At 41.6% G+C, this 19,303-nt stretch overlaps 1 protein-coding gene across 12 annotated transcripts in view; it reads left to right on the plus strand.

The window, feature by feature from the left end:
- Window positions 1-19,303, plus strand: part of PLEKHA7 (pleckstrin homology domain containing A7) — a 291,612-nt gene that overhangs the window by 239,749 nt on the left and 32,560 nt on the right. For all 12 annotated transcript variants that reach the window (XM_067540688.1, XM_067540693.1, XM_067540691.1 and 9 more), the window contains 2 exons: window positions 7,183-7,269; window positions 9,733-9,786. In XM_067540688.1, coding sequence (XP_067396789.1) covers window positions 7,183-7,269; window positions 9,733-9,786 — 141 coding nt within the window. The remainder of the gene's footprint in view (window positions 1-7,182; window positions 7,270-9,732; window positions 9,787-19,303) is intronic.

Genomic DNA, 19,303 nt, shown 5'->3' on the forward strand with positions numbered 1-19,303 from the left:
CTCAATTGGAGCTGTGCCTGTGCCTTATGTCAGTGGTTCTCAACCAGGGGTATGTGTACCCCCTGGGGCAGGAATATTCAAACTGTGGGGCACGCCCCGCAAGGAAGCATGGAGGAACATTTGGGGGGGATGCAGCTGGGCCTGGGGTCAGCCCCCGTAGGGGGCAGGGAGGGAGCACCACCCAGCCCCGCTCTGCTTCCGGCCTAGCCACAGCCTCTGGTCCCAGCTCAGCCATGGCCTCATCCTTGGTGCCCAGCCCCTGGCTCAGCCTCAGGTCATGGTGCAGGCACATGGCCTCAGTGCTTGGGCCTGGGTTGCAGTGCATGGCCTCAGTGCCTGACCCTCTGACCATGGCCCTGCTCCCAGCCCCAGCTGGAAGGAGGCAGGGTGGCATGGACAGGGATGAAGGGGGCGTGAGGTAAAAAGTTTGGGGATCACTGCCCTGGGGTTATGCAGAGGTCTTCCATGGGGTACATCAACTCATCTAGATATTTGCCTAGTTTTAAAACCGGATACATAAAAAGCGCTAGCGTAGACAGTATAAACTAAAATTTCATACAGACAATGACTTGTGTATACTGCTCTATATACTATACACTGAAATGTATTCCAATTAATTTATTTTATAATTATATGGTAAAAATGAGAAAGTAAGCAATTTTTCAGTAATAGTGCACTGTGACACTTCTGTATTTTTACTTCTTTTTTTGGAAGTAGTTTTTAAGTGAGGTGAAACTTGGGGTATGCAGGACAAATCAGACTCCTGAAAGGGGTAAGGTAGTTTGGAAAGGTTGAGAGCCACTGTCCTAGATGTCCTCATGCCGCCCTACCCAAGGGCATAAAGGACTGAGCAGGCTGAACTGTTCCTCAGTTTCTTCTTAATGCCCATGGCATTTCAGACACTGAAATGTATGTAGGTTCATTCTGTCTGTCTGTCTGTCTCTCTCTTTATATTTAAGCATACAGGCAATAACTATCTATATGTACTTATTTAATAGTCTTTGTACTAAGTAATATGCTTGCATAGTGTACAGAGAAGGGAGAACCCTTGTGTGGTGTTTGCCTTCTTCTCAACAAGGGAGTTAAGGGAGGTTTCACAGGTACACCATGGGAAGAAATTTTATTACCACTGTTTCCTGATCTCCAAGAAAGCTAAAGGAGCCTGCCTGAAGTTGTTTCCCTTGAGAGCTCAAACACCAAGAGGAAGGGAAGAGCTATACCATGTTCCTCTGGTTGGTCCCTTTCCATTAGTGTTTTGGGGAGCTGAGTTTCTGTCCTGCCATTTGCCACCATTCTGGTGTTGACTTCCTCTGATGGACAGAAAAGAGCACTCCTGCAGGCATGAGCCAAAGCACAGGTCACCTTTTCCAGCACCTAGCGAGTAGAAACATGGATATTCTGACTTGCCTCAGCCTCATAAGGGCCAAAAGCACTGTGCCAGCACCGAGTATGAAAAGAGCACCAGTTGTACCCACTAAATCTGTGGACTGCATTTCTCTCAGGACCAACTTGGCACCCAGAACCTTGGTACCTATCATCTCTATACCAGTCAACTTAGAAATGTACTCCTTAGTACTAGTACTTCAGAACCTGCTATCTGAGTACCTGAAGCATATATGGTACAGAGTGATATAATTGTGGGCCTATTACTGGAGTCCCCTCTCCTAGAGAGGCTGACTGTTGCAATATTTAAGACACCTCCTTAACTTGTACCAGTAACTGGTATCTCCAGTACCAACCTCTTCCCCTCAGAGACAGGATACTCTGGATAGAACTGTGCCTCCCTTGGAGGCTGTGTTCCTTCTCCACATCCCCGTCCAGACATAGCAAGAAGTCCCCTCCATCTCCTTCCCATCCTTGGGTAGCACAGTGGGAATCAGGAAGGGAGGGTTCTATACAGGGTAGCAGAAAAAGGGCTGCTGTCAGGAGTGAATTCCTTCAGCTGAGCCTAAGGACTAGCCAACCCAGCTTCCACACAGATTAATGAGCTCAGAACTGGGTTGTGGTAGCACCATCTGATTAGCCTGCTTGATTGGCTGAAGGAATCCATCAGGACCTGTTTGTAAGCTCAGCAGTAGCAGCAACAAGTTGCTGGTTGCTCAACGCTTATGCCTGCAGTTGTGATTACTTCTGTGCTGACCTAGTTCCCAGCTTGGCTCAAATCCATTCCAGCCCTGCTTCCCTGCTTGCTCCTGACTCCAGCGCTGGCTCTCAGCTTGATTTCTGGTTCTCGACTCCAACTCTGGTCCTTGACTCTGGTTCCTGGCTCCTGATTCCTGCTCCAGCCTCTAGGCCTGACTGTCCACACCCCGGTCACAACAGTTTGAGCAGCCTGAAAGACTCTGGATAGCTATTAGGATGGACCCCACTGAAGTCAAAGTTTCCTTGGAGGAGCTAGTGAATGCTTTGCGGAATCTACAGACCTAGGTCAGTGGCCTGCAGGTGTAGAATGCCACCCTGAAAGCACAAGCTGTGCCATCTGTGACCCAGACCTACCGAGAGCTAAAAATAACATTGCCCAACAAGTTCACTGGTGACTAGGGGAAGCTCTGTGGGTTTCTAAACCATCTTCTCCTTGTACTGCACCCGCAGACTTTTCCTACTGAAAAGATCAAGGTGGGGCTTACCAGCTTGCTGACAGAAGAGGCATTGGCCTGGGCCTCCCCACTCCTAGAAAAGTTCAATTTATTCTTTAACCAGTTCAAAGAATTTATTCAAGCCACGTTGGTCATTTTTGGCAACGTGGACCACACAAACATGGCAGTGGTTGCGCTCCAGACACTAAGGCAAGGATGCTGGTGGGCAGCTAACTATGCTGTTAACTTTTGGTGCAGACACAGAACGGGATGAAGGTGCTCAATGCCATCATTTCTGGAATGGTCTTGATGACATTAAGGGTAAGCTGGCTTGGGTAGAGCTTCAAGATGGCCTGGACACTTATCAATCTCTGTATTAAAATTAACAATTGTCTATCTGAGCACTGCCAAGAAAGGAGGGCGACACTGTGAGCCATGCTGGTTTTGATGGCATGAACCAGTCAATCTCCTGCATCCATGCTGCAGCCTGAACTACATGGACTAGACTGCCTCACATCCATATTGTCTTTAGTCTTTAGTTTTCAGTCTTCAGCCTTCACCTACCTCTGGATCAACTCATTTACTGCTGAAGCTGTGAAACAAAGGACAGAAGACCCATCCAAGTACTGGATGTACACCAGAGGGACTATACAAGCTTGCTAACACCACAATTCTAGTGAAAACCTGATATATATGAACTTTCAAATCATTGCTTTAATCATTTAACAGTTTGTTTCTTTTCTTTCATAATAAACCTTTAGTTTTAGTAACTAAAGGATTGGCTGGCAGCATGGTATTTCTGGTAAGATCCAAATTTATATTGATCTGGTAATGGTGCTAATCCTGTGAGGGTCAGGAGAACCTTTTTGGTAAAGATCATAGAGTTTTAAATAACTTACCTCTTTACTGAACCTAGTGGCTAATTGGGAGCCAGAGACTGAAATGCAATAAAGGGGGCTCTGTATATTTTGTTTTAGATTCTTGATAACCAGTGTGGAGAGTCAGAAGCACTGCTTGTGGCTAGTTGGGAAGTCTAACTTCAGTGTTACCCACCAGGGCTGGGAGAATCTGCTCTCCTTTTGCAGCCTGCCCTGACCTTGGCATTTTCAGGTGGCTACCCTAGGCATGATTGGTCACAGATGCCAAGAATGACCAAGAAATGTGGAGAGTGAACCAAGTCAAACTGCAGGGTTTCACGATGGCACTGAAGGGTTGTGTCTTCCATGGATGCAGTCTCCTGTGAGGCTGGACCTGATGAAAAGAGGGACCATCAATGGATTGCATGGTATCAGGAATGGCCTAGCATTGTGTCGGGAATCCTATGTGTGTAGGCGAATTTCAAGTCAATGAAGTTACTTAGAGCACTGAAATCAACCAGTGCTTCTTGACTGACCTTCTGTATGGCATGGTGCTGCAGACAAAGTAGAATTTGGAGGGGTGTCAGCCACTGGTTGGACAGGTATTGAAATTCATCAAGAAATGTTAGCTCTTGTGACTTTTGGTCCTGAACCAAGAACCCACATTTGAGACCACTTAGTTTCCTCCAGCAATTGCCCACAGACACAGCCCCAGTCCACTGTGTCTCTGGATTTCATAGCAGATTTGCCTCATTCCCACTTTGGCATGTTGGTGCTAGTTGTGGTCAGTCTTTTGACCAAAATGACACATTTTGTTCCTGCACAGTCCATATAGCCCCAGAGGGAGCCTGCTGCTTTTTAGAATGTGTCATCCAGTTCCATGGACTTCCAGCTGGCATTGTCTGCTTGAGGCCCACAACTTATTTCCTGCTTCTGGTGTGAGTTTTTGTGTGCCTAGGTGTAGCCCTTCTTACCTCATCATTGTACTATCCGCAGATGAATGGCCAGACATAACAGGTAAATCAGATCCTGGAGCAGTGCTTCTTTTGCTTCCTAAATTATCATCAGGACTACTGGGTCTTTCTGCTGACATTCACAGACCTCACTTTTAATAATTTGGTCCACGCCTTCCTGCTGTCCAGGAAAGGTCAAAACAACAAGGACCTCCTAGATCCACACCCAAAGAGAAGAATCTGAAGAAACTAGACCTCTTTGAATGTTAAGATTTACTCATCATCCAGTTTCCAGATGCATGTGGCTAATTGTCAGACCCTCCTCTCCAAGTACAATTACTTGAATTTGGATCAGCTATTCTGGGCTTCTGTAGTGGCGAAGGAACTGAAGAACAGTTGGGCCTGCTCTGTCCTTTATGCCCTCAGGTGGGTGTGCATGAGGACATAAGGCACTAGTCTGGCTCCAATAGACATTGCTGGCCAAAAGAAACTGATGTTGCATGCATGGGGCACATGCACACTAGGAGTAGAATCCATGTAGACAATGCATCTTCAAGCAATATAGTTAGTGTACGGTAAGTACCTGTTGTTTTCTTGTTGTCATCTGCTTCTTTACAGGTGTCTTCTTGGGAGGGGTGAGAGAGACACTTTTTAAATTTTATGATGTATATAATGCATATTGTTGGCCAAACTCTCATAAAACACAGTATAAAGACTGGTACAAAAGATCTGGTATATTGCATTGCTGGCAAATTGAGTATACTTAGCATATAATAAAACTAATACCATAAAGGAATGATAAACCCAGTCTTTGTAAAGCTCACCAATAGGGGTTGCATGAAGTCTGCAAGTTTTAGTTTTGTAGGGTTGGCAGCAGGCTGTCCCTGCACTTTTCTTGGGAGTTTAGATTTTTCCAACCTAAAATTAAAAAAAAAACCACCCAGAACCTCTCTCTCCCCCACTCAAGATCCACCTACCCTTTCCCCCACCAAATTTTGAAATTGTTATTGTAGAGACCTGGTAGCCTGTTTCTCTTTTGGCTCCTGTCTTGAAGGTGAGTCACCCTCCTTGCTCTTCCTGATCTTTGAGTGTGGATGGGAGGGTGCTGTGAGGAGGGGATGTTTTCTTAACACTGATCACTGTCTTCCATAATGCAAAAAGAATCTTCTGGTGAGACAGAATGCAGTCCACCCTGTCCTATGTTAATCAGCTAGCCCCCACTGTCATATGATGCCAAACAATGAGCTAGGAGTAAGAGATGTCCCATAATTCTTGGAAGGAAAAATGAACAGAGATTTTCTAACAACTGTCCTGTAATCATAAGCAACAAATAATGGTTATTCTCTCAATCTCAGTTCATTGTCAGTGCTGGATTGTAGCATAAGTAGGTTGTTTTCTCTCCCAGTGCACTATGAGGTGAGGGAAGGTAGGGATGCACAGAAGATCTTGCAGCACTGACAGTGGAACAAAATGGGAGAGCAAGTGCACCTACATTTACTCATCTTTTAGACATGAAATATTAGGAGTGGGAAGGAAATGTTTGTAGGGAAGGTGACTTGCAAACCCACACCTGTTTCAGATTCAGTAATGTCCTGATCTTCAGCAATGCAGATTACTTCATGTTGTTCTGGGATTTGTCGCTTTTGTGTACTCTGTGCAATCCCACTCATGGCTTCACGTCTTTTCCACTGGTTCAGTTTATCATAGATCTTTCATCACTATTATTGTATGTATGGTTTTGACTCTAGTTTTATAATGCCTTACGGCACATATATTAATAGGGGACAAAAATGCCTGCTGATAAAATAGCCACAGTGGAATATATCACTGGAAAATGACATGTTCTTAAACTCCCTGTTATAGCTCAGCTGTTTTTCTAATTTCATTAATTCATATTTTTAAATGTATAATGCTACTATATATATCCATGGTACTCCCTCACTTGGAATGCTGTGTTTTGTTTTCAGTTACCCTATCTCTAAAAAATAAGATAGCAATATTCAAGGGTATTCAGGACAGACAATGACAATAATTTGAGGCATAGAAAGTCTTCGTATGAAAAGAGACTGAAAAGACTGGGATTAAGAGAAGGACATGAAGAATGTATACAAAATAATGAATAATATAGCGAGGGTAGGTCAGGAACTGCTCTTTATCCTTTTTTGTATTACAAGAACAAAGGAACGTTCAGTGAAATTGAAAGTTGGGAAATTCGGAACTGATGAAAGGTTTACTTTACCACACACCATGGTAATGTGTGGACTCGCTGCTACAAAATGTCACTGAGGCCAGCAGTTTAATGGAATTCAGAAAAGGATTAGACATTTATATGGCTAAAGAGGACAGCCACAGGCATTACCATCTTCAGTATAAGGCAAAACTGTGCTGCTTCAGCCACTAACTGACCGGTATTAGGAAGAAACTTCTTATATGGGCATCTTATTCCATAATTGTTGGCTACAACATTTCTTGCACCTTCCGCTGAAGCATCTGGTACTGGCCAATGCCAGACACACATACTGAATTAGTCCCTGGTCTGATCCAGTATACTAGTTCCCAAATTCCTACGTTTGTTTATTTATAGGCTTTCCTATGATGCTTACTGTAATATCTGCATTCCTCACAAGCATTAATGAATTTACCCCAAATTAGAGACTACCTAAAGTCAGACAGGAAGTCTGGAAGAGCCATGAATATAAGCCAAATCTCCTGAGTCCCAGTCAAGTACCTTATCCATAAGACCATACTTCCCATTTGAGGTAGTCTTCACTATTTTGACTGTGGCTCTTGTTACAGAGTTCGGCACACATTGATAGACGCTCCATGCCTACTATGGGATATATGACTCATACTGTAAGTGCACCCAGTTTACATGGCAAGTCGGTAAGTTGAAATGTTAGAATTCTTTTTCCCTTCCCTGCCACCAAATTATTGTAGTAAGGTTTTCAAGTCCTGCTAATTCCTTAGACATGTTGTTTTTTCATGTTGTTTGAAACCCAGTTAACTCTTCTTAAACTTGAACTATGTAAACCTAAGTAAGTAAGTAGGTATCCAGCTCTCATTAATGTCAATGGGAATTTTGCTGTGCGAGCAAGAGTAGGCCATATGTAGAACTTCTTTAGTTTTGTTACTATAGTATAGTTCTTTTATTGCCTTTATTTGACCAAATGCAGAATTAATGAAATAATTGCTTAATTGTGTCAAGTAAATGCTGTCTGGGCACTGAGGTGAAGAATGTAATTACAGTGACACTCCCTGAAGACTGCTAATTTCCTCTTTACAATGTGTCTAAATACCTGCAGCCTGAAGAGCTAACATTGCTTCTCATTCGATTAAGGAGACATCAGGCTAAGTTGGCTAGTATACGAAATTACACAATCGCCCAATTACTACAGCACTTGCCAACTAATTCCACCTATCAGGTTAGCTGCTGATTGGTTCATCTGTGCTGTATGATATTTTGTGACTCTGCAAATGCTCCATTAGTGACGTGCTTGAGTCTGTGCTTTCTTGCCCATTCTTTGGTATTCTGCAATCCCTGAATCATTTGTGTTTTTCTTTGCTGTTGAACATGCTGTAAATTATGAGTATTTTAAGCTACCGGATGCTGTTGCTTATGGTTTCAAAGCTTTAGATGTCACATTGCTTTGATATTACTTCTGAGAATGCTGCTCCTTAAAATCTTTTCAGAAAAGTAGAATTAAATATATTTTATTAATTTGAACTGAAGCAAAATAGTGTCTTGCACTGCTTTCATAATGGGAGTGGCTCACTTCACCACATGCTGCATTAACGCCAAAGTGAAATATATCAACTAGCTAGACATTCATAGTAGCGCGTAATGGCATAATTTCTGCAGGTGAAGATTAGCTCATAAAAGTCTAATTGTCCTTTTGCTTAATTGGTCTATAATGATAGCCATCATAGGTCTATAACAACACATTTGATTGCATTGATGTAAGAAGTTTTAAAATTGGAGATAGGGCAGAAATGTAGTTGTTATGCTTCTCTTTATCAAGGTACTAGATTTATAACATTTTCAAAAGTGGAGCCATCTAGTAACCTTGGAACATTTATGACCATGAAGCAAAACGTGGTGGCTCCATTTTAAAGCTTTCAGCAATTTCTGTTTTTGCCTAATTCAAGGAACTTTTCACTATTTTAAAAACTTTTTTATTCCATTTTCCTCACCTGCTGAACAGCTGCAGTGAAATAGTCTATATATTATAGAGTATTCAGGCAATCAAGTAAACTAATTGGTCAAACATCACTTTCTGTTTTACAAAGTATATTGAACATACTGAAGCAAGCTTAAGTTAATACTTGCAAAGAAATGTACGTGTTATATATGGCTTCACTAGCACAGAGTTTTTTCAGATAACTATTTTCATTGTATCAAAATATTGAAATGTCAAAACTTGAAACCAGAATAGTTGTGTTTTCCTCTGTTTATGCCAATAAATCCAGAATCCAAAATAATGTCAATAATTCCAAATAAATATTCTGGATATTTAGCCAGTTAACAAAGATTGTTCGCAACAGTTATGTCTTGCTTTGTTGTTTGTTGAAAATATTTCTGTTGAAAGAAGAAAGATCACTTTCTGTTATGACTCTGGTGTGCACATTTCTTCAGGTAACTTTAGTAAAGGTAATACTGTCCTTGCATAATTACAAGACCATGCAGAAAGCAGCTACTAAATAGACAGTGTTTTAAAAAAAAAGGTATTCATTTGGACACGATCAGATGAAAAGCCAGAAAGGTTCTCTGACTATATAAGAATTTTTATTTAATATTATCCATGCAGCAGCATGTTCTGACTCTTCCAAACTAAGGGACACATTTTAAAATATGTATGAAATTTGACCATAAGTGTTCTGGTGATTTGTTATTTAATGAAATATTTTATCTTTCCTATCTAAGACCAACATTAAATAAGGCAAAATTATTCTGTCAAAAAGTCATGCAATATAGGGTGCTAAACCATGGCTTACACCTTTTTAGATAACATATTCTACTGTGAATACACTAGCCATAAAAATGTTCATGCCCAAGAAAAGAATTTAAGCCACAAATATGTTTTTTGTACCTTGTACATTATGGAAGGGGAGTGGGGGAGAATCAGGTCTCCATAATATTTTGCCTATTTCATATTCAACCATAAACAGCAATATGGCAGTGAGGCCACTGTGCTTATTTTGTACCGCTTTTGTACCCACTTTGTCACTTTACTCTTTATCGCTTATTTACATATAGTTTAATACAAGTTTTCCAGTATTTGCAAATTACTTTTAAAGTAGTGCAATACATTGCATTGGTATTCATTCTTTTTATATATTTAACTGAAGGCTGATGACACCTACATCCAGCTGAAGAAAGACTTGGAATATCTGGATCTAAAGGTAGGACATATTTATAGGAATTGTATTATCAGTATTGGCCATCCCATCAGTCTTCTGTATATCTTCTTCCTACCTACATTACTCACAGCCTTGTGTATCCAGAATTTAGAATGCTGAACTTTTGGTGTAACTGGAAAATCTCTAAAATTGAGTCTTACATTACTGACTATAAACTGAAAATGTAAAGTCAGAAAAGGTGCTTATTGTGGGTTTCTTTTATTTTATTTTAGTTTGCAAACAGTGCAAAAATGAGAAGTTTTTTCTAGGTTTAAAGAACCAGAGTAAAATCTGATTCAGAATATTAATGTCTGTTACAACATTATGGTAATGCCGTTACGATTAAGACTGAGTATTCTAAGTTAACAAAATACAGAATTTTAGTGTTTATTCATCCCTGTTTTTTCCTTTATTTCTATTAGAAGCTGTTTTCTTTTATGATAATAAGAATATCATTATAATTTATAAACAAATGTATAATGTAGTAATTGTGATAAATGAGTTGAATGTATGCAATCTTTCTCTCACCTCCATATTATTATGTGGGGTTTTTCTTTGCCATACTTGCATTTCTGAAGAGCCTAAATAATTCCCTTCAAACCACTCATCTTATGAAGCTTAGCATCCTGGCCTCCGATGATCACAACCAAAGATTAGATGGAACTCCATTCAGAATCAGTCAGCCTTTTCCCTAAATTATTCTCCATGGTCCATTTAGGAGTAATGCAATATATTCCTGCCACTTTGTGCCATTATTGAGCTATTTAATAGCCAGAAACTTCCTAGAATTAGCTCAGTGGGCAATGGGGTAGGTCTGAAAAACAAGCCCATATCTCTCTCTTGTTCCTACAGCTTGCATTCATAACCTTGACAATGTTAACTCACTGTTGTTAAATCCTTCTAAATGTGAAGTATTTTGTTTCAATCTTAGAGTATATATTTTTATACACTCATACCTTGTTTTTGATTTAAAATTCAATCTATAAAAATATTACTTTATGATCATTCTTTACCAATAGGTTCAAATTCATGTGACATTCTTTAAATTCTGTATTAACATCTGTATAAAGCAATAGTGGCATCCAGTGGTGAATTAAATTAATTGACATTTCTTCCCGAAGAGAGATCTCAAATTCTTATTAATATCAGATCACCAATATCATGTTGCATGAATTCAAGATGTTAACTGAAATGTTGTTATTGTGACTCTCAAAATGTGTGTCTCAGTTAAAATAGCCATCTCCCTGGTAAGCAGATTGAAAACAAAATTAGATTAATAAATGTCAGGTTTTGAAAAATCAATTTAAAAAGCAAACTATAATAATTTTGCTCAGCACAACAGCCTTCTATCTCTCATAGTGTGAAACATTTCTCCTCATGCATAAATCATGGTTGTAGCAACTGAGCAAGATTTTCCCTGCAATTGCATCTCCCAGCTGTGAACAATCTTGGTGCTGGGCACAGGAACTGAGAGCAGAAAGACTCTCTTGTTCTCTCAGTGCCCCCAGATGGTATCCAAGTGTGGCAGAGGAGAAGGAAGTAGTTATATGGAATTGCAGATATGGTGGGATGTGGGATATGATGTGATTGCAGGAGCTGGGGAAGGGTTGGCAGGAGCTGGAGAGTGAGGAGAAGCAGAAGGGGATATGAGCCAGGTGGAGAGGGGGACATGAGCTTGAAGGATAGATAGAAGCAGAAGAGGAGGGAGACAGGAGTTGGGAAGTGAGAGTGGAGAGGAGCAGGGGGCAGGATTCAAATGATGGGAGGGTGGACAGGTACAGGGGAGAATCATGGAAGATTGGAAGGGACCTCAGGTGGTCATCTAGTCCACCCCCTGCTCAAATCAGGACCAATCCCAATTAAACCATTCCAGCCAGGGCTTTGTCAAGCCGCACCTTAAAAACCTCTAAGAATGGAGATTCTACCACCTCCCTAAGTAACCCATTCCAGTGCTTCACCACCCTCCTTGTGGAAAACGTTTTCCTAATATCTAACCTAGACCTCCCCCACTGCAACTTGAGACCATTACTCCTTGTTCTGTCATCTACTACCATGGAGAACAGGCTAGCTCCATCCTCCCTGGAACCCCTTTTCAGGTAGTTAAAGGCTGCTATCAAATCCCCCTTCATTCTTCTCTTCTGTAGACTATACAAGCCTAGTTCCCTCAGTCTGTCCTCATAAGTCATGTTCTCCAGCCCCCTAATCATTTTTGTTGCCCTCCGTTGGACTCTCTCCAACTTGTCCACATTCTTTTTGTAGTGGGGGGCCCAAAACTGGACACAATACTCCAAATGCGGCTTCACCAATGCCGAATAGAGGGGAATAATCACTTCCCTCGATCTGCTCCTACTAATGCAACCCAATATGCTATTAACCTTCTTGGCAACCAGGACACACTGCTGACTCATATCCAGCTTCTTATCCACTGTAACCCCCAGGTCCTTTTCTGCAGAACTGCTGCCTGGCCCATCAGTCCTCAGTATGTAGCTGTGCATGGGATTCTTCCATCCTAAGTGAAGGACTCTGCACTTGTCCTTGTTGAACCTCATCAGATTTCTTTTGGCCCAATCCTCCAATTTGTCTAGGTCACTATGTATCCTATGTCTACCTTCCAGGGTATCTACCACTCACCCTTCCTTAGTGTCATCTGCAAACTTGCTGAGGGTGCAATCTACACCTTCCTCCAGATCATTAATGAAGATGTTGAACAGGACCGACCCCTGGGACACTCTGCTTGTGACTGGCTGCCAGCTAGACATAGAGCCATCGATCACTACCCGTTGAGCTCGATGATCTAGCCAGCTCTCTATCCATTTTATAGTCCATTAATCCAACCTATACTTCTTTAACTTGCTGATAAGAATACTGTGGGAGACAGTATCAAAAGCTTTGCTAAAATCAAGGTATATCATGTCCACCACTTTCCCCACATCCACAGAGCCAGTCACCTCTTCATAGAAGGCAATCAGGTTGGTCAGACATGACTTGCCCTTGGTGAATCCATGTTGACTGTTCCTGATCACCTTCCTCTCTTCTAAATGCCTTAAAATGGATTCCTTGAGGACCTGCTCCATGATTTTTCCAGGGATTGAGGTGAGGCTCACTGATCTGTAGTTCCCTGGATTCTCTTTCTTCCCTTTCTTGAAGATGGGCACTATATTTGCCTTTTTCCAGTCATCAGGGACCTCCCCCAATTGCCACGAGCTTTCAAAGATAATTGCCATTGGCTCTGAAATCACATCAGCCAACTCCCTCAGCACCCTCAGATGCATTGCATCTGGCCCCATGGACTTGTGTACGTCCAATCTTTCTAAATAGTCCTAAACCTGTTCGTTCAGCCCTGAGGATGTTCACCTTCTCCCCATTCTGTGCCGCCCAGTGCAGTAGTCTGGGAGCTGACCTTGTCTGTGAAGAGGGGCAGGAGCCAGGGTGGGAGTTGAATAGGTAGAAATTGTGGCAGGAACTACGAAGGAAGGCAGATAAAAGAAAAGGTAGGTCAGGGTGGTTAGGCAGAAAGGTCTATAACATTTCGTTAACACTCCCTTCCTGAAACTGGAATTGAACCCAGGAGTCTTGAGTCTCTACATTCCTCTCCTGACAGCAAATACCTGTGAAATTAAGTGGCAAAGCATGTTTCTTATCCCCCCTCTAGAGCTGGTCCACATAGAGGATTACAGCCTACTACTGCTACCAGTTACTCTGCTAACTCAAGTGGTAGAATTCTGTGCTGTGATTCTAAGGATCTGGATCCTGTTGGTGACCCAAGTCTTTGGGGAAGGGTGTCAGTATGGTTCCAAATGACTGAATTTCTGTATTTGTAAATTTGTTTTTTAAAAAATTAGGAAATTACTTTTTAAAAAGCCTGTTAAAAGACTATTATGATTGCAAAGTCACGCACTCAAAAAATTAAGAAATGCGAGATTAAGGTTGCCTGTGCCACCTTTATTTGCCTTCCTTGTGTGTATGCATTATGATTAAGGCTACAAGTTTGTTACAGTGGTCACAGAAACTGAATTTGAGTAAAGTCTGTGAAATGCCTCCAAACCAATTGACATTGCAATCTTGCACTTGGGATCACAACGCGACTCAGGTTTGGTATGTCCATCCAACCAAACATAAGTGGCATTGCAACCCCATGCGTTAGGTCACAATGCCCATCAAATTTGGCCATCCGTCTCCACTACGGAGGTGTTGTGACCAGGAGGGATAAGTTGCAATGCCAAGAGAAGGGGCCTGGACCCAGTCCAATGGGACAGAGAGGTGTACTTGCTTTCCCACACCCACTGGTGGGCCCCCACTCTCCTGCTTTCCATGACATATCATTGTATGTGCCATGAAATGTATTAAAAATTTGTGTCACAAAATCATAGCCGTAATTATGACTTAATTTTTAATTACATGATTATATACGATTTTTTTCGGTAGGATTTCTGCCTTGTTCAGTGCACAGAAAGGAAGGTGCTCACTGAATGAGCAGCTATTTGATATTTTGTTTTATCCTCATTATTAAATGCATGGCCCCATGCCTTAGGCCTGGTCTACACTAGAAGATTAGATTGGTTTAACTGCATCCATCAGGGGTGTGAAAAATCCACACACCCCTAAGCAGTGTAGTTAAGATGACCCAAGTCCCCATGTAGACAGTGCTAAGTCAACAGAATAATTCTTCCATTGACCAGCTACCACCTCTCTGAGAGAGGTAGATTACTTGTATTGACAGGAGAATCCTTCCAATTGATGTAGGTAGTGTCTACACTGAAACATTACAGAGGTGCTGCCCAGTGGCACAGTTGTGCTGCTATAGCATTTAAAGTGTAGACTAGCCCTTAGTTACTGAACACTAGACAAATCCTTACACAGTAAGGAAAGACATTTCACCTGTAAGCTTATAAATTACAGGCAGTGGAGGATTAAGAAATGATAAAAGGAAGTAGTTTGTTTTCCTTTTAATTATTAAGAGATCAAGTGTAGGCTATCTATGCATAGAGTGGATGGGTAAGTCTGGTCTCAGAATACCATAGTAACTTGCTGATTTTATTTTTTAATTTAAACATACATTCCAGATTAGGATATGCCGAATATGAATGAGGAAAGCCTAAGGAAGGTGTAGAAGAAAGTGTACCATTAAGCATTTGCACTAGAGCAATTCAGGCAAATCTGGGGTCCTCTGCAAAGCCATTCAGTGGTCCATCATAGAAAAGTAGGGCTGGAAGGGACTGTGGCAGAATCAAGTAAACCTCGACCTTCCCTGAAAAGTGTTTGTCCAATCTTTTCTTAAAAATCTCCAATGATGGGGATTCTACAATGTCCCTTGGAAGCCTATTCCAGAGTTTAGCTACCCTTATAGTTAGAAAGTTTTTCCTAATATATAACCTAAATCTCCCTTGCTGCCGATTAAGCCCATTACTTTTTGTCTTACCTTCACTAGACATAGAGAAAAATTGATCACTGACCTCTTTATAGCATCCTTAACATATTTGAAGACTGTTATCAGGTCCCCCCCAAGCCTTCTTTTCCCAAGATTAAACATGTCCAGTTTTTTTAACCTTTCCTCATAGACCAGGATTTTAAAACTTTTATCATTTTTGTTGCTTTCCTCTGAACTTTCTCCAGTTTTTCCACGTCTTTCCTAATGTGTGTTGCCCAGATTTGGACACAGTATTCCTTCTGAGGCCTCACCAGTGCCAAGTAGAGTTGGACAGTTACCTCATGTGTCTTACATACGATATTCCGGTTAATGCATCCTAGAATGGTGGTAACTTTTTTTGAAACTGCATCACATAGTTGACACATAGTGGATCACAAATCGACTATAACTCCCAGATCCTTTTCAGCTGTACTACTACCTATCCCAGTGGTTCCCACCTTTTTGGCTTGAGGGCCGCTGATATCATTGGTACAACCCTGAAAGGCCAGCAGCTCTCTCCCCATCCCCCCACTGCAGCCAGATAGAAGGAATTCCGCGAGGAGGCTGCCTCCCTCCTCACTGATCTCCCATCCCCCTGACTGCAGCAGGGACACCGCACACATCTTGTAGCCCCATGCATTCTACCTGGGTCCCTGGGCAGTGGCTCCCATAGACAGCCAGGGAGACGGGAGATCACTGCTCCCCTCCCTCTTGCTCCAGCAGGGACACCAGTGCTTAGGGACCCAGGCAGAGTGCTTTGCCATGCTCCCTGCTACAGCCAGGGAGAGGGGAGCATTGATCTACCATCCCCTTGGCTGCAGCAAGGAGCCTGCACCAGTCTTTTAGCCTCGCAGCAACGCTCTCTGCCTGGGTCCTTAGGCAGCGGCTCCCTTCTGCAGCCAGTGGGAGGGGAGTGGCAGGCCACTTTGAAAGCCCTCGCAGACCACTTTTGGCCTACGGGCCACAGGTTGGAAACTACTGACCTAGCCAGTTATTCCCCATTTTGTAGTTGTGCATTTTATTTTTCTTTCCTAAGAGTAGTACTTGGCAATTGTCTTTATTGAGTTTCATCATGTTGAATTCAGACCAGTTCTCCAATTTGTCCAATTTTGAATTCTAATCCTGTCCTCCAAAGAGCTTGCAACCCCTCCCAGCTTAGTATCATCTCCAGATTTTATAAGCATACTCTCCAAGTCATTAATGAAAATATTGAATAGTACCATACCCAGGAATGACTCCTGAGGGACCTCACTAGATACGCCCTTCCCAGTTTGTTAGAGAACTATTGATAACTACTCTTTGACTTTGCTCTTTCAACCAGTTGTGCATCCATCTAGACCACATTTCCCTAGTTTGCTTATGAAAACGTGTGGGACACGTCAAAAGTCTTACTAAAATCAAGATATAACTTTGTAATCGTGTAACCTTATGCCATAACAACTGGAGTTCAGTTCCAATGAGGTGAAGAGGAGAGAGAAGGTGGAATGTGTGGCTATGTTTACACTGATGGCGGCAAAATCGCTGCTGCCAGATCGATCTTTCAGGATCGATTGAGCAGTCAGTGAGACCCGCTTAATCGATCCGGAAGTCGACTCAATAAGTCCACCCCCTCAAGTAGAGTAGCGCTGAGCCAACAGGAACAGCATTCCCATCGGCTCAGCGCAGTGTGAACAGCGTGCAGAAGCAGTCAACCTGAGTTACGCAAACTACTTTGCGTAGTTTGCATAACTCCTGTCGACTGCCGCCGAATCGCGGGGGCAGTGTGAACAAGCCCTGTGTGTTCATAGAGAGAATTAAGGAAAAGGTTTTTTTTTCTGACAGAAAGAGATCCTGCAGATCTGTCATGTGGCATAGCCAAAGCATTGATCAAAAATAGCAGATAGCCTGATCTTGAGGGTGTTTGTGTTATCACCACTGAGGACCATGCACAAAACGATTGTACTTGTACTGCTAATTTCCTGACCAGAAAATACCACACTATACTTGGTGGGGCACTTGGAAGGTTTGGCAACACTGTAAACTGGCCTTGATTTGTACACTGTCTGCATATGTTGTAAAAGTAAAATAAAAAATAGTTTCATAGTTGAACTAGCAGTTGATCCAAATCATAACTAAAGGTTATACCAGAGGAGAAGCAGCCAGTTATGATTTCCAGGTTGGTATGGTTAATTTTAGTAATCAACGTGGAAAGAGAAAGTGCTCTAAACACATCAATATTCTTCACCTGTAAGTCAAGGGTAACAGGCAGTAATGAGTCAGCTACAGTATGTGCCAGTTGCCTTCCCTTTGAGAATAGTTGCAGAGAGTGAGAGAGGAGATCAACTTTATCTAACTTCTGGAATCTCTATTTCTGTTGTTCGTGGGATTCTGAGTTGTCATATCTTTTTTTAATAACAAACTTTTACGAAACTTTTGTTTGAAACAGATAAAAAATAATGGACCTCAGATCAACACGGTTTACAAAGTGCTAAAGAGCTCAGCACAAAGGTTACGGTCCAGTATAAATGTAAGACTGCCTCTATCTGAAATGTGACCATCCCATTGCTGTTTTTCAAATGACAATCAATGTACATACGCTAGCTTCCACAGGTGTCTCATGATATATAGAACAGCTTCCTGCAAGATGTTTTTTTTTAGGCTGTATGCAAAATTACGGCTGACTGCACTGTGCTTGGTTTCATCTTGCCATGTGTTGAAAGTGTTAAGTAGTGACTCCTTTATGTAATTCCTAAAGTGTGAAAGCATGCTAAACCTTATTTTATGTTCTCATTTTCACTGCTTTAAAATTAAGGTAATTTTTACACTTGAAATTATATAATCCATTTCAAAATATAGCAAATTATTCATAGCATTTTCATTGCAGACTATGAGAAAATTTCACCCATCCCAGTAGCTTGCAAATTATTAAACCTGAAGATTTAGTATTTGGACACACTTCTGTTTATGCTTAAATATACTAAATTTTTTCCTACACTTAAACATGTGACTGAATATTTACAAACAATAATAATACTAAACGAATTGCGATACATTTTAAAAGAAAATAATTCCTATTAAAATATTGTACTATTTGGCAATTTATGTTGAAAATGTTAAAAATAATTGAGACTAGTTTCTTCCAAGAGACACTAAATCCTCTTGTATTTGATGATGAGGAAATAGCAAACATCTGGCTTTTATTTCATGAAATACACATGATAAATATATGCTTTCTTTGAAAATGGAGTGGTGAGACATAGAGCAATGAATGATGTATGAAAGGCAAATGTAGTCATATCTTAAGGCTAGAATAATAATTGAAAATCCTACTAGGTAACCTGCTAACTTCATCTAAAATAAAAGGCTGAGGGGATAGTTGAGTCTCTCTACCAATTCAAATTGTGGGTAGTCCCTAAGGATTATCTTCTTTCCTTTCTAGAAGTTGGATTTGGAGCCAGAGATTTCTGGAATGAGAGAAGGTGAACACTAGAAAGGAGTATAGCCAGAATGAAGTGCGTTTAAATATCAGTTTGGCTCCTGCCCCAGACTAATATCCCTTTTTGCATTTCCATAACATTCATCATGGACTGAGGAAGAGTGAGCCCTTTGTAACTATGAAGGAACTACTAAGACACGTTTTTAAGTCAGTTGGACCTCTATCCTGCAAACGCTTATGCATGTGTTTAACTGTAAGAACGTGAATAGTCCCATTGACTTCAATGAGACTATTCATACATAAAAGTTTTTGTAGTATAGGGGCCTTAATTTGTAATGAAGGACAAATGGGATCAACGTTGCCTTAGATTATAAATCTGATACAGTTGCACTAGTCATTTATCACAGAGGCCCTGCTCCACCCATCTTCTTATCTGCAGAAATTGCACAGAGTTCTCTAGCTGTGCTCTCAGTGAAGCTATATTTCAAGGCCCCTTCACCAATATCATCAGCATCCCCCATGCTCCCAGTGTTCGCCAAGCTTTAGGTGCTCTCAGCAGGGTCTGAGGGGAACAGAGGTCTCCTTAGTCTGCTCCTCTCATCTCCCCTCTTCTCTTGCACTTCCTTCCTGTGCCGCTTATCATTCCTGGTGCACTAATTAGCCTCTAAGAGATTAGAGTACAGGCTCACGGACTCACT

Source organism: Emydura macquarii, unplaced genomic scaffold (assembly GCF_026122565.2).
Source record: "Emydura macquarii macquarii isolate MOO-44397 ecotype Brisbane River unplaced genomic scaffold, CSIRO-AGI_Emac_v2 contig_587, whole genome shotgun sequence".
In the NCBI taxonomy this organism is placed as follows: domain Eukaryota; kingdom Metazoa; phylum Chordata; order Testudines; family Chelidae; genus Emydura; species Emydura macquarii.